Source organism: Coffea arabica, chromosome 3e, assembly GCF_036785885.1.
Source record: "Coffea arabica cultivar ET-39 chromosome 3e, Coffea Arabica ET-39 HiFi, whole genome shotgun sequence".
Lineage (NCBI taxonomy): Eukaryota > Viridiplantae > Streptophyta > Magnoliopsida > Gentianales > Rubiaceae > Coffea > Coffea arabica.
The window spans coordinates 34,948,079-34,971,563 of NC_092315.1; the positions used below are offsets into that span (position 1 = coordinate 34,948,079).

The following is a 23,485-nucleotide window of genomic DNA, read 5'->3' on the forward strand; positions in this document are numbered from 1 at the left end:
ATGCAAGATTATTCAAACGACATTAAACTGGTAACGTACAATATTAATGAGTGATAATGGCAAATTATAGTTCACACCATCTATAATCATACATAAGAAGTATCAAGAATGTAAATATTTCATATTAACTCATAACAAGTACATGTAATATCTAGCATCTGAGTACTCTTCCTAGAGATTAAACCCTTTCTAGAAGGGCGACCAAGAGGTTTCATGATAACCGTTTGATCACATAACATAAGTCAATCAGTTAGGCTCTATATAGACTCTTATGACTAACAGAACGTAACATACAAGAGACTAACATAACATAACATATCAGGACTATAGTCCATACTATCTATTTTATAACTGTTAAGAGCTTTCTTATCATAAATTCATTTCATACGTCACATGCACCTTTTGTTTATTTCATAAAACATGTAATTTATAGCATATCAAAACATTTCAAGTATATTACATGATCCATTTGCGTATAACAAAATAGAACTTGCCTTTAAGAAAAGATTCACATTTAATATTTCAAAATTCAAAGGGGGTAAGTATCACATACCTTCGACTGACTGTTTGAGTGGGACTACCTTAAGACTTCTTAAACTTGTTTCGTACCTATCAAATATATATGTGTCCTGATTAGTTGATATTTCATATATATATATATAAAAGATTTTGAGTAACCCTAAAATTCATGTTTGGACAACTATACAAAGTTTGAGAAAGTTTCCTAAAATGAAAGTTCCTATTTTTGAAAAGTTTCCTAATTTGGAAAGTTCATCTTCTTTAATAAAGTTTACTAATTTTAAAATAATTATTCATAATCATACTTATTTCAATTTTATTATTATCTTGATGATGATGATTATTATTATTATCTTCATTATTATTATTTTACTATTATATTTATTATATTGATTATTATTATGATCATCATCATCATCTTTATCATCCTTATTTTATTTTATTTTCACATATATATTTATTTTTTTATCTCTATTTATATTTTTACTTAATTTCAATTATATCTTTATTTTATTTTCATTTATATTTTTATTTTATTTATCATTTTTATTATTATTGTTTTAATTTTGTAATAAATGTTTGTTCAAATATCTAAGAATTATTTTGTTCTTCATAAAATTTTTTCAACTAATATTAGGCTAATATGTCTTAGACTTCTATTTAAATATCTTGGACTTAATTAATTAAGCATAAGCCTTAATAACTTAATTTATAGCCCAAAACTAAATTAAGTTGGGGTTTGATGTTTAATGACCATGATAATCTACAAAAGTTGGACTAGTCTTATATATGAGATTAGTTAATTAAAAATTTACTAGGCCTATAATTTGCTTCCACCCCAATTATACTTGCATTTTTTTCGACAATGGTTAATATCGGCCCAAGGTCATTTAGGCCAAATATTTCTTTATTGTTTTCTAGTTTTAGCCTAATGCTAATTTAATCTCAGCCTAATATCTAACTGAACAAAATCCATAAGTAATCCAACTATTGTTCGACCCAATTCCATTTTCTTCAAGCCCAACCTGAAAAGAAACAAACCAACCTGAATCCACTTCTAACTAACCCCACCTGATTCACTTATCCGACCTAGCTTCTTGACCCATATAACACAAACGGGTCTTCTTCTTCCTCACAATTTCACAACACATTTTTTTTTTCCAGAAATCCTAGCTTCTAAACTTAAACTTCAAACTTTATCACCAACATCATCATCATCCTTCTCATCATCTTCTTCCTTATTACTAGCAGTTGAAACCGCCGGCCTCTTCTACATGCTGCGTCGGCAGCGGCCACTCGCCGCTACGGCGGCTGCTTGCTCCCATTTGCCAGGCTTTTCTTTTTGTTGATGTCTCAGGCTTTTGTCAGTGACCGAGATGCAGGAGGAGGGTCAACAGACCGTCCTTCTTCCATTGTCATGTTGAAGCTTCGAGCTTCAGCAGCGATGCAAAAATATATATATTTTTTCAATCCAAACAACTTTTATCAACTACAAAATTTACCCTAAGATGAATTTGTTTTTCCTAACCTGATATGAATCTTTCTAATTTTCATAACAATAATTAAGTATCTACATATATATGTATATCTTCATATATGATTGATAAAATGATCAAAATAATAATTGAAATTTACAAAACTTGAAAAAAAGTTTTAGTGTTGTTGGAAAACTAATCCCTCCGTTTGGATTTGGCTGTTTATAAGGGTGTTTTTAAAATATTTTATTGTAAGCAATGTAGGTGAAAAACTTTTACTATAGATGAGGTTATTTTTAGGTTATTTTTGTGTTTTTGGTGTTTTTTGAGGTTATTTTTTATGTTTTTGGTGTTTTTAAAGTTGTTTTTTGTGTTTTTGAGATTTTTTTGTGTTTTTGACAGTTTTAAAGTTATTTTTGGTGTTTTTTAGATTGTTTTTGTTTGTATATTACAATAATATTATATATGAAAAATTTGTTTTTCAAAAAATAGCCAATCCAAATAGAACAAATGTCTGCTTGTTTAACCTCAACGTTGTTTACTTCTTTTCTGAAAACTTTGGAGAGTTTTTGTTCTAATAGGATAAATGGGAGAGAAAGTAAAAAAATGATGTTTCTCCTTGTTTAACGAGATAAATAGCGATATGTAGTAGCTACCCTACCGCTTCTTCCACTAACTTCTCCATTGTAGACATGTTACATAGTTGGCAATATAGGCTACCATTATCCCCTTTCTCCATTTTATCTCGTTTCCCCCTAATAATTCTTCTTAAATTTACTATCTTTCTTTCACCTTTTTACTATTATAGGGATTAATATTAAGTAATGATTAGGAAATAAAAAACAGTGATTATTACATTCTACCCCTTATATAAAGTTTTCTCCTCGAAACTCACATACCTTGATAATAAAAGGTATGGGTACTTGTTTTGCATGTCTTCCTCAAACTCTTATATTGCTTCTCGTAGTGTATGATTTGTCCATTGTACCTTGACACAAAGTATTGTCCTTCTTCTTAAAACTTGTTCCTTGTGATCCATGATCCTCAGTGGAAGCTCCTCTATTGACAAATTCTCTTTCACTTCAATGGGTTGGTCCTCTAGGATATGACTTGGATTCGATACGTGCTTCCTCAATTGTGAGACATGGAAGACATTATGTACTCTTGACAATGGCGGTGAGGGGGCCTAACGATATGCTAAAGTCCCAATTCTTTCCAAAATTTCGTAAGGTCCCACATATCTTGGGTTTAGTTTACCACTTCTTCGAAATTTCATTACTCCCTTAGTGGGGGATATTTTCAGCTACACTTTCTCTTCTAGTTAAAATTCTAAATGGCCTTTCTTTTTAAACCCACCTAACTCTTATTTCGGTCCTGAACTACCTTCAATCTTTCTCGAATAATCTTGACTTTCTCACGTGTTTTCTCCACTAGATTCGGACAGGTGACAAGTTTTTCATCTAGCTAATCCCAATACAATGGGGATCTACATTCCCATCCATATAATGCCTCAAATAGGGCCATATCAATTCCACTATGGTAACTATTGTTATATGAGAATTCCATCAATTTCACTAGTCTGTCCTAACTATTAGAAAAATCCAAAGCACAAGCTTGCAACATGTCATCTAGTGTTTGGATGGTTCTCTCAAATTGTCCATCCATTTGGGGATAGAGAGCGGTGCTTAATCTCATATCAGTTCCCATGACCTATGAGTAAATTGACAAAATCTTGAGGTAAATCTTAGGTCTCTATCCGATATAATACTTACTGGATCGCCTTGAAGACAAATAATTTCCTCTATATATAACTCCATTAACTTTTTCATTACTACTCCATTTGGCATGGGTAGGAAATAGGCAGATTTTGCTAATCGATTAACTATAACCCAGATAGTATCATTATTTTGAATTGTCCAAGATAGACCTATCACAAAATCCATGGTCACATGCTCTCGTTTCCATTGTAAAATTTCTAGAGATTGTAGCAAGCTGGCAAGTCTCTGATGCTCGGCTTTCACTTTTTGACACACTAGATATCTAGCTACATACTCAGCTATTTCTTGTTTCATCACATTCCACCAATAGTATCTCTTCAAGTCTTAGTCCCACTTGGATGAATAGAGAACTTTGAATTATGTGCCTCCTTCAATATTTCCTATTTTAGTTCTTTATCTCTTGGTACACAACCTGTTGTTCTTCCACTAACTACCGTCATCTTTTAATTCAAACCCGTCAAAAGATTCAACCCTAATCTTCTCCTTAATCTTAGCAACTTCAGTATCCAAATTTTGTGTTTCCTTGAACACTAGAAGTTAGACTAGTGTTGCCTTTAAGGTTGAAATAAGGAATAGGGTAACTAACACATTAGTGGTGGAGTTCACCATTTCTAATTCAAAATTTTTTCATTTGTTCCTCCACCGAGGGCTCCCTGAAGGTCCTGGACTTCTACTAAGAGCATCTGTCACCTTGTTCATTTTACTTGGGTGGTAACTGATTGTGAGGCTGTAATTTGTGATCAACTCCAACCATCTTCTCTATCTCATATTCAACTCTTTTTGTGTAAATAGATGCTTCAAACTTTTATGATCTATGAAAGTTTCACGTTGTAATCCATATAAATAATGTCTCCATATCTTAAGGGCAAGAACTACTATGACTAATTTCAAATCATGTGTGGGACAGTTCTGTTCATAGGGTTTCAATTCATGCAAAGCATATGCTATTACTTTCCCATTCTGCATCAATACATACCCTAGCTTGCTTTTTGAAGCATCACTATAAATTACAAATCCTTCCATCCCCAAGGGTAAGGTGAGCACTGGGACTAATACTAACTTCTCCTTTAACTTCTTAAAACTGGTCTCCCATTTATCTGTCCACTAAAATTTTGCCCTCTTTTGAGTTAACTTAGTAAGGGATGTGGCAATGGTAAAGAATCCCTAAAGTAGCCACTCGATAGTTGTGGTCTATCCATTTAAGATATATACACAAATGTTTAGCAAGTCTCTTTGCAATGAACGAATGACTTGCACCACAATCAAATAACACATATGCTGGCACATATGCAAAGCGTACCTGTGACCATGTTGCTAGATGCCTCTGCTTCAAAATCAGTCATGGCATGTATCCTCGTATTCACCTTAACTTTGTGGCCAACCGGATTGCCACCCTTGTCTCCTCCTACATTTTTGTTTAGGCAATCCATAACCTTATGTCCTTGCTGCCCACATTCAAAACATGCTCCAATTCTAAGTCAACATTCTCCTAAATGCATCTTACCACAAGTCTTACATTGAGGAAAGGTGTTTCCCCCAGTTTTCTTTAGAGATGGTCCACAACTTTTCTTCACTAAGCAAAATCGTCCACCTAGTTTTAGCATTCTCAAACCGTAAGTTCACCCCCAGGTCTTAGCTTCTTATTCTTAGCTTCTTCATCTAGCTTTTTTGATGCGGTCATCCAAGCTACTACCAAGAACGTGGTGATACCAACCAGACCAATCACTAGAGCTCGTGCCAAGTGAATGAGGGAGCAATTGAATATCTTGGTACGTGTGGTACAAGAAGCTAAGGAAGGTAGTTCGATCTTTGAAGACGGTTCGGAGTACGTGACTCTACTCCAACTAGAGGATCAAGACCCTTGACACAAGGCCCTTCGAGTCACAAGATCCATCAAGTTCAAGTTAATCAGTTTTTTCGTTTCAATTAGTAGAATAAAGCAAGTGACTTAAGTGTTGTTGTCCTTGCCATTTTTAGTCATTTGTTACCTTATTTTTAGCTATTAGTTTCGGCCATATTCCCTTGTTGGGTTCGGCCATGATGGGCCATAGTTGGGCCGAATTCTAGTTTCCAAGTTTCATTAGGTTTGAGTTGTGAGAAGCTATAAATAAGCTTCAAGCCAACAACAACAAGCAGATTTTGATTCATTAATAAAATTGAGAGACTTCTCTTGGCTTCTTGCAAGCACCCCTTGAACATCTTAGATAGTTTTCTAGGAAGTCCAACTTGGCTTATCAAACAAGAAACGCACTTGTTTGTGGCGCCATCCTACCAAAATTTCTTGGTTCACTAATTCGTTAAGTCACGGGTTGAGATCCTATCAAGAGTGTTCGCAACTTAGAGGATTAGATTGGGTCGAAAGGGATTCCGCCAACCAAACCTAGAAAATTCTCCATCAAGATCGTGGGTTTCGTGAGGATGAATTTCACCGTCATGGAGGAATTCGCATCAGCTGGTATTAGAGTTGGTTGATGGTTTTCCAGGTTATATCTTTTTAGTTCCAGCCTTTGTGTCGTATTTTCCATTCGTAGTTGTGTCTTCGCCTTGTTTCTTATTCGGTTTAATCCAGCAAAAAAAAAAAAAAAACAAAACCGCTAGTGATCTTAGTTGTCGCGTCCTTATTGCTGTTTCTATTGAATCTTGTGCAATCTGTCTGTGTCTTGTTATTGCCAAATTTCTATTGAGTCTTGTGTGTAAAATCTGCTCGTGTCTTGTTGTCATTGTTCCACCGCTTGGGTCCAGCAATTTAAAGTCAATCGGTGTTGATTGTCGTGTCCCAAGTGCACACAAAACATTGAGTCACTCGGGTTTCCTGTGTTGCGGCACTTGACATCGTTTCTTGCAATTGATACAATCTGTCAGAGTTGTTTCTTTAATTGTTTGTGCTTGTTTCTTGTTCAACGTCTTGTTATCTTATTGTCATTGTCATTGAGTCCCGAACCTGAGTCAAAAAAAAGAAAAGAAACAAAACAGAATCTGTTTGTGTCGCTAGGAGAAGGTTAGCCGTCACTTGATTCTTGTTGTTGCCTACGAAAAAAAAGGAGGCAAGACAGCGCCTGATTTCATTAAAATCCTTGGATACCAATATCAAGACTTGAGTTTCTTGGAATTCTTGGTTGTACAACAACAATCTTGCAATTCTTGAAACTTTGGTTGCGATTCTTGAAACCCTTGAAACCCCAAATTGTCTTTACAAAACCCGTGGTGCTTGGGATGTTGAGGGAGCGAAATCATTGTCAAGTTGTGTTTCTTGAATTCTGGAAGTAGATTCTTGAATTCTTGAATGAAGCTTGAGGATTGTTGGGGGTTGGGAACCAAATCTCGAACCAACCAGGATACCCAAAAGAACAAAAAAAAAAATTTCCAGCCGCACCCTAGTTGCTTCAAGTTCTTGGCTGTCTAAATAAAAAAAGACAAAAGGAAGGGAAACATTCAGCTACGAAATTGACCTTGAAGACCTCCCAAAATTGATTGTTGGGGGTGTCAAAAGCATCCCAAACTGCTTAACATCATCAGCCTCCAAAACAACCACTAAACCCTACTCCAAGTCCAAGTTGGATTAGGTTAGTTTAATCCTAATTGAACCAGCTGTCCAAGTTATTTTGAATTTTGTTTTTGATAGCCAATCAAATCCTTATTGGGATAGGAAAAGGGGGAATATTTCCAGGATTAATCCAAGAGCTTTCGCTTGTCAATACTTCCTAAATCTGGTGCAACAATAACAAGCGGCAACAACATCCTTCGACTAGTGTCTTGAGTCCCATCATTGTAGTATTCTTGAGTCGTTTGTCCAGATTATTTTCCAGCCTCTTTCCAGTCATAAAAATTCATTTTAAAAGTCTCGGCTTAGTGCTTCAAATTCCAGTTTTAAGCGTCGATCACTTGGTCATTGTTGTGTCATACAACTAGTACTCTTCCCGTAAAAAAAAAAAATTCTAGCTTTGTTTATTCCGTTTTCCAGTCTCCATTACTTCACTTCAAACCTGGCCACGCCCATTGAAGTAGATTCTTGGTTGAAGCTAGTTGACTTTTGAGGAAATTCTTCTAATTTCTTCAAGGGAAGCAAGTGGAGGCCTTGAGAATAATTTTGTGAGGAATATTTGAGGGCAAGCTTGAGTGAATACACGAGCGAGAGTGTATACACGTGAGGGTGTGGGTGAGGACAACTCTTTGTTTCTTGTTTTACTTGTTTGCAGGTTATTCAAATATGTCGCAAGGAGGAGAAAGGGGCAATCCACCACCAAGTGCCCTTCCATTTGATGTGAAGCTATTGGCAGAGGCGTTGGAGGCAAAATTCAAAAAGATGTTGGATGACGCTTTGGAACCTATCTATAGCGAGTTGTCCCGCAACAAAGGATCCCCGGATACACCTCATAGCTCTCGTGGGAAGTCTAAGATTGCCGAATCTGATAGTTCCAATGATGAAGAGGACTTCATTAGGTGTCCCAAGCCTAAACCACGGACCCGAGAAGAAACCTCCGACCCTTTCAAAGGCATTAAGATGAAAATTCCAGAATTTAAGGGAAGGTTGGATCCGGAAGCATATTTGGACTGGGAGTCGAAGGTGGAGATGATTTTTGCTTGCCAAAACTTTACGGATGAGCAAAAGGTAAAGTTGGCCGTGATCGAGTTTAGCGAATATGTGGTCGTATGGTGGGATCAACTTACCGCATCTCGACGAAGGAGTAGGCTACCGGAGATCATGTCTTGGACCGAGTTAAAGGGCATGATAAGGACCCAATTTGTGCCAAGCCATTACTATAGAGATTTGTATCAACGGTTACAAACTCTTACGCAAGGCACTAGGAGTGTAGATGAATATCACAAGGAGATGGAGATTCTCATGCTAAGGGCTGATGTTCAAGAAGACAAGGAAGCAACCATGGCAAGATTCTTAAATGGGCTTCGACCTGAAATTGCCAAGGAGGTTGAGTTGGAACATTACCTAGAGCTCCACGAGTTGGTGGCCAAAGTTGACAAGGTGGAGCACTGTCTTAAGAGGAGGGGTAACCCACGGACTAGATATTCTTACTCTACCCCAAACTCAAGACAATTCACTCCAAGGAATGAGCGAAGGAGCGAAGACCGAGTAGGGTTCAATCGAGGAAAACCCGAGTTTCCTAACAAAGTAAAAGTCGAGCCAACTAAGGGAGACAACAAAGGAAAATTGGTGATCAACCAAACCAAAGTAGGGGAAAGAGATGATCGATGCTTCAAATTCCAAGGATAGGGACACATTACCAAGCATTGTCCTAACCAACGATCATGATAGTCCTACCTAATGGGAAAATCATCACCGATGATGAACCCGAATATGTCGATATGCCACCCTTAGCTACGGATGAAGATGACTCGGATGAAGGAGAAGAACGTGCACCTGAGGGTGAAGTGGGATTCGGGCTTGTTACACGACAAGCCTTAACCGCATGACCCCTAGAGGATGATGAGCAACGAGAAAACATCTTCTATACACGTTGCTTAGTTCAAGGCAAGTTATGCAGTCTTATCATTGACGGCTGTAGTTGCACAAACGTTGCTAGTGTTACTATGGTGGAGAAGTTGGGCTTGCCAATTACGGAGCACCCCCGACCCTACAAACTTCAATGGTTTAATAATAGTGGGGAGGTTCGAGTAGCCAAACAGGTGTTGGTCTCCTTCAAGATAGGTCGCTATGAAGATGAAATTCTGTGTGACGTGGTACCCATGCATGTAAGCCACATAATTCTTGGGCGACCATGGCAGTATGATAGTTGAGTGAACTTCGAGAGCATGAGTAACAAGTACTCCTTCACGTATAAGGACCGCAAGATTACTCTTGCACCCCTAACGCCTAAGCAAGTTCGTGCCGACCAAGAGAATCTTTAAAAGGAATTCCAGTTAGAAAGTGAGCGGAAAAAGAAGGAACTTAGAGCCAAACAAGATGAAAAGAAAAAGGCACATGTACATTCAGCTAGTGAGGAAAAGAAAAGAAAATAGGGAAAAAATGAGGGAAAGCACTTGATGCTCGTAAAAGCCAAACAAGTACAACGAGCTATGAGTGCACGACAACCACTTCTTGTACTTGTGTGCAAAGAAGTAGGGTTGTCCAATGATGATCCATTTACTAACTTCCCAACCGTTATTGTTCCACTTTTGCAGGATTACAAGGACGTCTTTCCCGAGGATATTCCAAGTGGTTTACCACCCATTCGCAGGATTGAACACCAAATAGACTTTGTACCTGGAGCAACCGTACCTAATCGTCCGGCCTACAAGAGCAATCCTGAGGAAACAAAGGAGCTACAACGTCAAGTGGACGAGTTGCTAGGCAAGGGATGGGTGAGAGAGAGTTTGAGCCCTTGCGCGGTGCCGGTGATTCTAGTACCTAAGAAGGATGGTGCATGGAGCATGTGCATCGACTGCCGAGCTGTAAACGTAATAACGGTAAAGTATCGTCACCCTATACCTAGGTTAGATGATATGCTTGATGAGTTACATGGTGCAGTCATTTTTACCAAAATTGACTTAAAGAGTGGATACCATCAAATTCAAATGAAGAAAGGAGATGAATGGAAAAGTGCTTTCAAAACTAAGTATGATTTGTATGAATAACTAGTAATGCCTTTCGGGTTAACCAATGCACCTAGCACTTTTATGCGGCTTATGAACCATGTCTTGAGACCATTCTTAGGAAAATTTGTAGTAGTTTATTTTGACGATATCCTTATTTATAGCCGTAGCATGGAAGAGCATCTTGAACATTTAAAAGTTGTTTTGGATGCACTTCGAAGAGAGAAGCTATACGCTAATCTCAAGAAGTGCAATTTTTGTACTAACTGCCTTGTGTTTTTAGAATTTGTGATCAATGCACAGGGTACAGGCTATCCAAGAGTGGCCAACCCCTAAGTCCGTTGGGGATGTATGTAGCTTCCATGGACTTGCAAGCTTCTACAGGCGATTTGTGAAGGATTTTAGCACCCTGGCCGCCTCTCTCACTGCACTCATCAAGAAAAACGAGAGGTTCATCTGGGGGGAGGAACAAGAGCAAGCCTTTCAAGCGCTAAAGGATAAGTTAACTGATGCGGTTGAGCACGAGGCCCAAAGTGCACAAGTAGACCCTGTGAAGGTGCCCCAAGGCCCAGTGACACGAGCACGAGCTAAGAGATTCAAGGAGTCCCTCCAAGCCTTGGTACGTGCCATCCAAACCCAAGAGAAACCGGCCATTGAAGGAATTGAGTTGGAATATCCTTGCACGACTACTAAAATGCTGCTTACAATTGAAGATGCAAGTGTTCAAGCTCCAAACGGCGGGTTGAGCTGAAGTTAAGTACCGTCGCTGAGCCGTACGGGGATCTCGCTTATGATCTATAGTTAGTTGGGCTAGCTTTCGGTCAAGTGAAGGCCCAAGGGGCTGGTCGAACTTTCCTTGTTATTTTTCCAGTTTATTAGGTCTTAGTCACGGCTATTAATAGCCTCAAGCCGCATGTTACATTCAGTTTTTGAGAGTATTGAATAAAATTTCCAGAATTTCGTCCATTCCTTGTGGCAAATTCCCTTAGCTTGTGAAAGCTAAGTTGAACATCCTAGAGTTGATCCTAGGCTGTTCTTGACTTATCAATCAAACACACACACTTGATTGTGGCGTCCTCTACCGTTAAATCTGTTCTTGAGTGGTCCAAGTTCGGGTTCAATTCCGTCAAATCTTCATCGTGTTCCTCTAGATCCGAAGTAGCTTCCGCGTCTCGTATCATTAACACATGCACCCATTTTAACCCTCCCTGACTTTACTAAAGCTTTTGAAATTGAATGTGACACTTCAGGGATAGGAGTTGGAGCCGTGTTGATGCAAGATGGAAGGCTTGTTGCGTACTTTAGTGAGAAACTCAACGGAGCAGCATTGAACTACTCGACCTACGACAAGGAACTATATGCCTTGGTTCGAGCACTACGAGTATGGCAGCACTACTTGAGACCCAAGGAGTTCATAGTACACACCGATCATGAGTCCCTCAAGAACTTGAAGGCACAACACAATCTTAACAAGAGGCATGTGCGCTGGGTTACTTTCATCGAGACATTCCCGTTCGTCATCAAGTATAAGAGTAGTAAGAGTAACATAGTAGCCGATGCACTATCCCGCAGGTATTCTCTACTCACTACTCTTGATGCTAAGTTACTTGGATTCGAGCTACTCAAAGATATGTATGTGAGTGATACCGACTTTGGTGACACATTCCAGAATTGCTCTCGAGCTGCCCAAGGAAATTACTCAGTTTTTGATGATTACCTATTCTACTTAAATCGCCTTTGCATCCCTAATTGTTCCATTCGACTCTTACTCGTAAAAGAAGCACATGGAGATGGTTTAATGGGACATTTCAGAGTTGGTAAGACTCTATCTATGTTGCAGGAGCATTTCCATTAGCCACAGATGAGGCGTGATTTATAAAGGTGGTGAGCCGATGCATAGTATGCAAGAAGGCAAAATCTAAGGTACAACCCCATGGTTTATACTTGCCTTTACCAATTCCTGATGCACCTTGGGTAGATCTTTCCATGGACTTCATTCTTGGCTTACCTAGGTCTAAGAAAGGGCATGACTCTATTTATGTATAGTGTGGTACAAATTCGAATCGAGAAACATCCCATAATTAACTGAGGAGTCTATATGCTCTAAATCTAATAAAGATAACATCTACAAGCATCCGCTACTACAAAACAACCAAGTACTATCTTCCTTGCTATCTCACTCGCTATCTCCTATCCACTAAGGATCTAATAGAAATCATCTTCATGTTTTTCAACATAAACTAACTCATAATCTCCACAATCTGCAAAAGTGGTGAAAATGGGTTGAGAGATATTCGCTTAGTAGGCAGCAACTATTCCTCTGTTGGACCGTGTAATTATAGCATAGTTATTAAACTCAACCCGATCTAGCGGTTGAATCGATCAACCCGATGAACCAATCATTGAACTGGATTGGGTCTCTAATTGGACCATTTAAGTACAGAATTGTTGACCGGTTAATGACCCAATAGTTCAACCGGATTAAATTGAAAACCCGGAAATTGAGACTTTAGGCATGTATCTATAACGTAGTCACCACTAGACCACTTGCCATATGTTAGTTAACTAGCCTTCTTCTACTATATTAACATTTTCTCAATTCTATCTTTATTCTTTTTTTATTTCTCTAAAACAAATTTATTTAGAATCTTTTAATAAAAAACTTATGACCCCCCAAATTTTGGAAGTTATAAAATAGATTTAAAAAATAACATATTAAATAATTTATTTTCAAAGACAAATATTGCTTTTAATAATTTTTTGCACTTAAAATTTGTAAATAACCAAGATAATTACACTAAACACAGATAAAATTTTACACTTGAAGTTTGGTGGACTACTAATCAAATTTATGTTTTGCTAATTCTTATATGATTAATTTTTTTTTTACTGAAGAACATTTATTATTTTATTAGACCAAAGGAGTAGTACAAGCGAGTGAGGGATTACATTTTGAGAATAGCACCTGTGACCCTAAACCTGCGAAAGGAAGGAAAACCAAGCAGATCCAACCGATAAGCACCCCTAGCTAATTTGGGTAAATCCGCAATCCCTTCATAGACATACACCACATGCTGATGATGTGTTGATCCAATATTTGCCAATATATCCGCAACCTTATTTGCTTCCCTGTAACAATGTACGAATTGACAGCTTCCCTCGACCAGTAGCTCAATCTTCCCCACCTCAACACTGATGGACCAAGGACTCTGGCACTGCTTCAGAAGAATACGTTGCAACATCAAAGAATCTGTCTCCACCACCAGATTACCACCAAAGCCCCGTTGAGCACACATCTGCAGCCCGAGCAATAAAGCTTTGGCCTCTGCCTGCAAACTGGTACATCTTCCAAAATAATCGGAAAATGCAAATACCTTACTACCTGTAGAGTTTCGAAGAATCCCCCTCTGCCACTCACCCCTGGGTTACCTTTTGAACACTTATCAATATTGAACTTGACCCTGCCAGTGCATGGAGCGAACCACCGAACCCGACGCACGAAAACTGCATCTGGCCTACACTCTACCAACTCCAAGAACGTAGGCCAGTCCACCGCCCGATGTACCTCCCCGAATTTGAGCAAAAAATATCCTTTAATTCGTAAAAGATGGCCTGACACACCTCCGTAGGCCGCTGCACTGACCCCTGGAATACCGCTGTGCACCTAACCTTCCAAATATACCAACAGACAAAAGTAGGCAAGATCTGGAACACAAATCGAAGCTTCTCCGATCTTACCGGCTTGAGCCACCAACTAATCAACCAAACCCGAACATGGCCGAAATTCATAGCCAACCCACCTACCGAGCCAAAAAACCGCCGGACCGCAGTTGCAAGTTCCCCCTCCAAGAACAAATGACGTGGGGATTCGGTACTGGACACCAGATAACATGAACACTTGGAAGGAAACTGAAACCCATGTGCGGCCAACACGTCATCCATGGGAAGGCGATTAGACAACAATCGAAGCATAAAGAAGGACACCTTCAGGGGGAGGCTCGAATGCCAAATTTGGCGAAATAGGAACGACGAAGGCTTCATCTCTTGAATCTCTCTGTACGCGGACGATATCGAAAACTGACCCGAGCTCGACGCAAGCCAAAGCATTGTATCAGGGGAGTCCCTATCCGGCCCCACCACCGCCAATACCTGTTGTACCATGTCACAAGGAAGGACTTCCGCTAGCTTCCACGCCACCCATTCCCCATCCTCCGTAATGGTGAGAAATGATACGTCCTCTCGCACCCCCATCCTCAGATAGAGAGCCCCGTGGCCAGTCTAATTATCATACCAGAAGTTACATCGACCCTCTTACAGGCTCCACCCAATAAACAACTTTGCCAACTCCTGAATATCTAACATTCTCTTCCAAGTTACCGAACCTAAAGTAGACGCACAAATTTGGCAGAGGTGAAGCCCCTTGCAATACTTAGCATTCAAGAATCTCGCCCACAAGGAGATCCCACACCGAAAATTCCACCACAATTTACACGAGAAGGCCTTATACATGTCAACGAACGACCGAAACCCAACCCTACCTTCATCTGTTGGATAATACAAGTCCCGCCAACGGATCCAATGGAATTTCTTCCTATCGTCCCCCGCCCCCGAGAGAAGTCAACACACACCTTTTCAATCAACCTGAAAGTGCCTTTTGGAATAACACCCACCGCCAATAAATGAACCGGGATGCTGGACAGAACGTGCCGAATCAAAATATGCTTTCCCCCAAAGGATAACAAACGGGACTTCCAAGAGAGAACCTTATCAAGAACCTTCTGGCACAAATCCGAATAATACGCCTCCTTGACTCTGCCAATAAACAAAGGAGTACCCAGATACCTATCCGGAAACTGTGTCCTTTGAAACTGAGTAACCCGCTCAATTACCGTTTTACGGGCTACTGTGATCCACGGGTGTACTAAATAGCCACTCTTCTGCACATTAACCAACTGGCCCGAGTCACTCTAGCACGAAGTCAAAATACGCATGACCCGCCTTAACGAATCAGCACCCCCATTGGCAAAAATAATAACGTTGTCAGCAAACACCAAATGAGACATAGAAGGGCAGTGTCTCGGTACCTTGTATCCCACGCCACGTGACTGGGAACAGAGATCATTTAAGGCCCGAGAAAGAACCTCAGCACCGATGATAAACAGAGAACCAAACATTGGAGATTAACCGCCACACCATATCAATAAACCTTTCGCCAAAGCCAAACTGCCGCAGAACTGCAATAAGGAATGGCCAGGAAACTCTATCATACGCCTTAGCCATGTCTAACTTCAACACCAAATTCCCCCTCTACACTTCCTTCCCATCTCCGACATCAGCTCCTGACCCAGCAAATAATTATCCGTAATTGACCGTCCTTTAACAAAACCACTTTGCTGAGGAGAAATGAGCCGAGGTAACACACCAGACAACTTCCCCACCAAAATCCGAGAAATAACTTTATTCAAAAAATTACTCACACTAATAGGACAAAACTGAGTAAAGTCCTTAGGATTCATGACCTTGGGCAAAAGAACAATAGACGTAGCCGTAATGAACCGCGATAGTTCAGCACCACAGAAGAAACTCACAACCATCTTGTACACATCGTGAGCCACCACTTCCCAGGCCTTCATAAAAAATTTTCTTGTAAATCCGTCTGGTCCAGCGGCACTATCTCCATCCATCCCAAAGATCACCCCTTCACCTCCTCCAAAGAAGGGACCTCCTTCAACCTCGTGTTATCTATAACGTCCCCAAGGTTAGGAATAACATGCAAAAGCTGAAACTCGGACACAGGGTCAGCCGAGAACACTTTACTAAAATACCGGACAACCTCTCTTTCAATCCCTTCATCGTCCATCACCCATTCACCCACAGAATCCTGAATCTTGTGAATTCTAGAATGAAACCGGCGTTGCTTGACCACCGAATGAAAGTAGCTTGAATTCCGATCACCATGTTGTAGCCACTTGACCCTGGCCTTCTGACTCCAATACTGCTCTTCAACTGCTAACTGCCTCTTCAAGTTAGCCTGAGCCCTCTGGAGCTCCAAGTGGGTCTCATCGGATAGATCAACCTGTGTACGCAACTCTGCTACCACCACCTCCCCTTCCCCCTTCTTAACATTCTCAAACATATCCCCAAACACCTATTTATTCCAGAGGTGAAGAGCCCGAGAGACATTCTTCAACTTTCCCCATACCACAGAAAATGGGGACCCAGACATCTCCAACTGCCAAGCTATCTTAACCACGTCCAAGAACTCCTCTTTGGAAGGCCAAACGTTGAAAAATTGAAACGATCGACAGCTACAATCAACTCTAGGTGCCAATGAGATGAGAAGCGGAGCATGGTCAGATGGAGCGCGCACTAAATGAGACACGGACACTGATAGGGAAAAATTCAGACACTCCATATTAAGCAACACTCTATCCAACCGTTTCCAGATGCCCGCCCCGCCCTAATCTATTACTACACCAATTGAAACTATTGCCAGAGAAACCTGCGTCGAACACCCCCTCACTCATAAACTGGGAAAGTTCAAGCCCTTCCGCCGGTCGAAACTGCCTCCCTCCTTTCTTTTTACTACTGGAGAGAACGAGATTAAAATCCCTTACAACACACCATGGACCCCGCCCGGGCATATCCTGTAACAAACCCTCCCAGAGTTGCTATCGCTCAGTCACAAGACACTTAGCATGAACAAAAGAGACTAGTATAGGAGCAGGGAACTGGAGATGTGCCTAACGAATAGAAAAATGCTGGTCCGATTCCCCAATCACCTGGCTAACAAATGGAGAATTGTAAAACACCCACAAATCCCAGACGAATTACACACTACGTAATCAAAATTCAACCTCATCCGAATTGAGTCAGCTTCATGCCTAGATAATTTAGGCTCACAAATACCCACAATCGCTATCCTATGCAGATGAACAAGATTCTTAAGTCTTCTAAGATTTGGGGGGTTTGAGATCCCCCGAATATTCCAGAAACATGCACTAATCATGCGACAAAATATGGAAAGAATTTTGAGACTTCTTGGATACCGACCTTAGCTCTCTGTCCGACGGGGCCATGGCCTGTATCCCTTTCGTTTTCGCATTTCTCCTATCTTGCTCAAGAGCGGCAACCCGGTCAAGGTTCAATGTCAAAGCTATACTTCGCGTTTCACCATGCTGCTCTTCGACACCACGTGGCGACAGGCCGCCAGCACCAGTGATATCCTTCGAAGATGCTCTCTCCAACATCCCAATAGCCACGAGGCCGCATTCCCCTTCCACGGTCGCTGCTTCACTCGCCACTCGTTCCGCAAGGTCCACAATGATTCTGTCCGTAACCGCAACAATCACGTGCTCTACCATCTCTATAGCTGCTACCATGACGGCCTACCCATTACCCTCTTCCCCTCCTACCTCCTGACCCTACCCAACTTCCGCAGTGCCCTCTTCATGCATGCTCACAGCCAATTTACCCTCATCATGCTACCCACCAATCACCCATAATTCATTCCCGCTAGAAACCTGGGCAGCGACATCACCATCACACTCCCCTAGCCCCTGCGACTGCTGCCACTCCGCTGTATGGCCATGGGCAGACCCCCCGACCCAGCTACCTTGTTCTGGATCAAAGGAGCCTTCACCATGGGCACACCTGTGACCCCAACAACGGTGCCTGTAGCAAACGAAGGCTCTACCTCTTCCTATCTATCCTTAACTACTCCAGAAATCGTGCCAGATGCCATCTTCTCCCTCGGCTAGTACATTTGCAAACCCTGCGTTCCCCGTGGCTTCCCCCTCTTGGCGGCTCTAACTTCAAAACATGATGCTTAATCCTACACTCCTCCTCACTATGGCCCTGATAGAAACAATGCCTGCAATATTTGGGTAAATTTTCTGGTACCAATGGCTGCCAAAAGCCAACACGCTCACCAAAGGAAATCCAAACCCGGCTAGGAAATTCCTTCATCAAATCAACTTCAACGCATACTTTAGCCACGTTAGGTCACGTTCTCTATGCGGTAGCTGTGTCCACACATAATGGCTGCCCTAAGCAAGCTACAATAGGGAACAAACATTTCTTGTGAAACAGGTACACCGGCAACTTCGGCAATGCAAACCACACGGGAACAACAGAGGTCTCTTTATCCACATGGAAATCAATGGACCACTTAAACACTCTTATGGGAGACTCTTTGATATACTAAATACCTCTAGCCCAAACTCTGTAGTAATCAACCTCAGTCATCAACCTAATCAAGATGTGCCGTTTGTCCAGTAATTCGATAGCAAACTCAGCGGCTAAGTCCAAAGCATGGAAGAACTTCCGCAAGTCTTCCGTAGGCGGCCGCCCCTTGGAAAATTTCCCCACCAATGCAAATTGAAAAGAAGTCACAACTCACTCGATGTCCACTATGTCGAAACTCACCGCAGGTTCCCTTCTGTGGGTAGATACCACAGCCTTTACTCGAGGTGCCACGGAAGTCGAAGGCAGCGACGCGAAGGACTTGGCCTGGAAGCCCACCACATCCACAAATGACTGGCCAACACCAGCCTGTGCCGCAGCCAGAAGAGCCCCTTCCCCCGAAGCAGAGGAAAGAAAAGGCCATGTCGGCCAGATTCCAAGAACAGCCACTAAAACCCTAACTTTCTAAAATTAGAAACCCTCAACGAAAAATGCTCATACTCTTAATTCAAGTAACTCTCCTAAGAGCTTCTGTATCCTTCCATGCGTGTTACTTCCAACTTGTGCACTTAAATGAAATGTCATGTTTAAAAGTTGTTTAAAGCATGTTATTTGAGTTATTGGTATTACTTACTTGCCTGTTTATTTTCTTGGCCTCACTGAGCGTTCGCTAATCCCTTTAAATTTGTTTTCCTTAATAGGATTCGGAGGTGGATTAGAGGATATAGACTAGCGTTTTGGTAGAGACTAGTATATTTTGTATGAATTTGATGGCTCTTAAAGTGTAACTTTTGTTACTCTTTGTTAGTGGATTGTAATTATAATGGTTAACCTTAGAAGTTGTGGGTTGTATATTCGAAGTATTTATTTTAAGTCGTTGGATGCTTTATGGCTCTATATTAAGCTTGAATGAGTGTGTGAGTCCTGACGTGAGTTGGGCAGGCATTCCGCTGATACCCTAGGGTTCGCCCTAGGGAGAGGTGGAGACGTCACAGTTGGTATCAGAGCGCTAGGTTTAAAATATCTGGAATAGGGTTAAGAGTTCTTAGTCGTGAACTTTTGGTCATAGAAACCCGTGGTAGACCTTAGGTTAAATTCTTAAATGGTATCAGTGAATGTAAGGGTCTAGCCTTTAGTTGTGAGTTATTTGTAGGATATGAACAGCAGCAGTGATGATGATAGGGTTCAGGAACCTCTCCTCGTGATCACGTATCGCAGGATTAGAGACGGACCCCTTCTGCGCTGCTCACCTGCTAGGCAAGGTAGTCGTGCCAATGCCGAACGAGATACTCTTACCCTAACCGTCTGGTGATAGGAGTAGCTGAGGAGCAGAGGCAGTTGACTCATGATCTCCGGATAGCACTAGCGGAGAGAAAGGAGATGGAGGCCACTATGGAGGCCCAGACTGCAGGGATCCAAGAGCTAGAGGCGAGAGTTCTTGAGGAGCGTCAGAGGGTTGATGCCTCCCATGCACAGTTTCAGGAGACTGAGGGGTTTCTTATCCAGATTGTCCAGGAGGAGGGGTCCGCGTGGACGGTATTATAGCCGAGTGTGTGACTATGACCGAGCATCTAAAGGAGGCTTTGCTTGGAGATGTATCTGGGGAGACTGCACCTGCTGTGAAGGTGGAGATTACACCGATGGAAGAGGATCTTGAGGAGGACCCCGAAGAGGACCCTTGTAAGGCTGTAGGATCTTCTAGTTCGGTCCACCTGTATTAGAGATCTCTTGATCTTTTGACTTTTGTTCAGGACTTAGTTGGGGTGAACCTCACTGTGAGGCCTTTTGTATTTTGTGCACGTACCCCTGTATTTTGAGGCATTTGGATGCCTATATCTTGTATTTGATATCACTGACTTGTTGTATGCACTTTTAACAAGGGACATGACTTCTAATCTATGTAAATATTTATGCTTTGGTTTTAAAGCGTTCTTGCAATCTGTTCTTGTTTTAAATTTCTACGCTTATTTTTCTCTTTTATTATGCGTTTAGAATCTTGGTAAATGGATCGACGAGGACGTGGATAGAAGCGTAGGCATGGGTTTCGGCAACCCCGTACTCCCGAGAGAGATGAGGGATCTGTGATTGATCCAAACCAAAATCCTAGGAACAAAGAAGGTGACTAAGTGGTTACGACCATTAACCGTATAACTGATGTTCTTGAGCGTTTAGTTGAGCGTCAAGGCCCTGAACCAGTCAACCAACTTAGGAACCAGGAGAGGGGTGAGGATAGAGCTTTAGAGTGTTTCTTGAAGTTCTCTCCATCTAGGTTTCATGGAGGGTCTGATCCCGAGGTAGCGGAGAATTGGTTGGAAAGGATGGTGGAAATTTTTACTGCTTTAGACTAAGCCGAGGAAAGACAAGTTAATTTTGTTATTTTTCAGTTTGAGAGAACAGCCCGCTCGTGGTAGAACGTTATTAGGGCAAAGTGGAAAAGAGAACAAACCCCCTGGACTTGGGCAAACTTTGAGAGGGAGTTCAATGCCAAATTTCTCCCACCTATGATACAAGAAAAAAGGGAGAATGACTTTATTAAATTGAAACAAGGGTTACTAAGTATGGCCGAGTATGATGAGCGGTTTACTAAACTTTTCAAATGTGCCCCTGAGCTTGTGGTCACAGAGCGTAAAAGGATGAGGTTTATTTAGGGGTTGAATGTAAAAATTCAAGAATCCCTAATAGCCACCCAGATTACAACTTTCACGGATGCTTTGGAAAAAACACAGAGGGTAGAGACTGCTAAGTCCCAATTTAAAGATTTTCATACTAGAAAGAGGGGTAACCTAAGTAACACCCCTGGATCGTCTGAGAAATCCACCCAACCCCTTAAAATGGGAAGAGGGACTAGAGGAGTGAGAATGCTTGGAAAACCAGTAGGAGCTCCGTCAAGGGGAGCCCCATCGAAAGAAAATTAGGGTGGACGAGATCAGCAAAAAGGGAGTTTTCAAGCTAGTTCGGCCGTGACCCCTCGTGTGATTTGTGGATACTGTAACAAGTCTAACCACACTGAGGCCGAGTGTTGGAGGAAGCAAGGAAAATGTCTGATCTGTGGGAGACCGAGCACCATATTTCAAGTTGCCCTAATGCCTTTAAAGAAGGAGAAAATACCCAACAACCTGCTAGATCTGCTTCAAAGCAGTCAAATACCGGAGGGAGCCAACCGAAAGTACCAGTTAGGGTTTACGTCTTAGACAATTAGCAAATTCCTAACCCGACTGAGGTGGTGGAAGGTACAATCTCTATTTTTCATCGCATAACTAGAGTTTTAATTGATCTCGGGGCAATCTATTCTTTCGTAGACCCTAACTTTATGAAAGGTATAGATGTAAAGTGTGATTTATTGCCTTTTGATTTGAAATTTGAAACACTTACGGGGAACCAATGTCTGATTGTTAATAAAGTTTATAGGAATTATGAAATTTGGGTTGATGAGAGAAGATTGTTGACAGATTTAATGAGTTTAGCAATTAAGGGGTATGATCTAATACTTGGGATGGATTGGCTAGTTCAGTACCATGCTCAATTGGATTGTAAGATGAAACTAATAGAATTACACATTCCTGGGGAAGCAACATTAAAATTAGATGTGAAGGGTAGACTAGTATCGCCTGCTTTAATTTTGGGGATTCGAGTTAGGAAATTGTTGAGTAGTGGAGCCAAAAGATATCTAGCCTTTCTTATCAATACACTTGAGGATAAGGTGAAGTTGGAAAATGTGCCGGTAGTGAACGAGTTTTCCGATGTCTTTCCCGAGAAATTAGAAACGTTACCTCCGGAAAGGAAAATAGTGTTTAAGATTGATGTGGCTCCAGGAACAGCCCCTATCTCTAAGACACCGTACAGGATGGCTCCAACTGAATTGAAGGAATTGAGGTTGCAATTACAAGATTTATTAGGAAGAGGCTTTATTAGACAAAATGACTCGTCATGGGGAGCTCCAGTACTCTTCGTTAAGAAGAAAGATGAGAATTTGAGGCTATGTATAGAATATCGAGGCTTGAATGATGTGACCATTAAGAACAAATACCCTCTGTCCCACATAGATGAGCTATTCGATCAGGTGCAAGGGGCAGTGGTATTTTTCAAGTTAGATTTGAGGCAATGATATTACCAATTGAGGATTCTAGAAGCTGGTGTGCCTAAAATCGCTTTCAATTCAAGATATGGGCACTTTGAATTTGCAGTGATGCCCTTTGGGTTAACTAATACGCTAGCAATGTTTATGGACTTCATGCATCGGGTTTTTAAACCGTACTTGGATCAATTTATGATGGTATTCATCGATGACATACTAGTGCACTCTAAGTCCCGAGAAGATCATGAACTGCACTTGAAAATAATTTTGCAAACCCTGAGAGAGCACAAACTTTATGCTAAGTTCAATAAATGTGAGTTTTGGTTGAAAGAAGTAGTCTTTTTAGGTCATATAATCTCCAAAGAAGGGATTACTGTGGATCCAACGAAGGTAGAAGCTGTTTCTATGTGGAAACGACCAGAAAACCCTACCGAAATTCGGAGTTTCTTAGGGTTAGTTGGATATTACTGTCGGTTTATCAAGGACTTTTCTAAGATTGCCAAACTTTATGCTAAGTTCAATAAATGTGAGTTTTGGTTGAAAGAAGTAGTCTTTTAGGTCATATAATCTCCAAAGAACGGATTACTGTGGATCCAATGAAAGTAGAAGCTGTTTCTATGTGGAAACGACCAGAAAATCCTATCGAAATTCGGAGTTTCTTAGGGTTAGTGGGATATTACCGTCGGTTTATCAAAAACTTTTCTAAACTTGCCAAACCCTTAACCGAATTGACTAAGAAGCATGGTAAGTTTATTTGGAATTCTAAATGTGAGGAAGGATTTCAAGAGTTGAAAAAGTGTTTGACTGAGGCACCTGTATTAGCATTGCCGAGTGGAGGAAATGGATTTGTGGTTTATACAGATGCCTCAAAGGATGGTTTAGGGTGTGTATTGATGCAGAACGGG

At 41.1% G+C, this 23,485-nt stretch overlaps 2 protein-coding genes across 2 annotated transcripts; both read left to right on the top strand.

Annotated features, from left to right (window-relative positions):
* The first annotated feature begins 7,979 nt into the window (after positions 1-7,979).
* Positions 7,980-12,176, top strand: LOC140038478 (uncharacterized). Its single transcript, XM_072083846.1, has 4 exons — positions 7,980-8,778; positions 9,045-9,160; positions 9,911-10,250; positions 11,572-12,176. The coding sequence occupies exons 1-4, from the start codon at positions 7,980-7,982 to the stop codon at positions 12,174-12,176; spliced, it is 1,860 nt and encodes a 619-aa protein (XP_071939947.1).
* Positions 12,177-20,064: 7,888 nt separating this feature from the next.
* On the top strand, positions 20,065-22,610 carry LOC140038479 (uncharacterized). Its single transcript, XM_072083847.1, has 3 exons — positions 20,065-20,185; positions 20,678-20,813; positions 21,914-22,610. Exons 1-3 carry the CDS (start codon positions 20,065-20,067, stop codon positions 22,608-22,610), a joined length of 954 nt encoding a protein of 317 aa, XP_071939948.1.
* The last annotated feature ends 875 nt before the right edge of the window (positions 22,611-23,485 follow it).

Coding starts and splice junctions, on each gene's coding strand:
- LOC140038478 (XM_072083846.1), top strand. CDS start 7,980: ATGTCGCAAGGAGGAGAAAGGGGCAATCCACCACCAAGTGCCCTTCCA. Junction 8,779..9,044: donor GCACTGTCTTAAGAGGAGGG/GTAACCCACGGA, acceptor CGATCATGATAG/TCCTACCTAATGGGAAAATC. Junction 9,161..9,910: donor AACGTGCACCTGAGGGTGAA/GTGGGATTCGGG, acceptor CCACTTTTGCAG/GATTACAAGGACGTCTTTCC.
- LOC140038479 (XM_072083847.1), top strand. CDS start 20,065: ATGACCGAGCATCTAAAGGAGGCTTTGCTTGGAGATGTATCTGGGGAG. Junction 20,186..20,677: donor GGACCCCGAAGAGGACCCTT/GTAAGGCTGTAG, acceptor TTGAGCGTTTAG/TTGAGCGTCAAGGCCCTGAA. Junction 20,814..21,913: donor CCCGAGGTAGCGGAGAATTG/GTTGGAAAGGAT, acceptor TAAAGTTTATAG/GAATTATGAAATTTGGGTTG.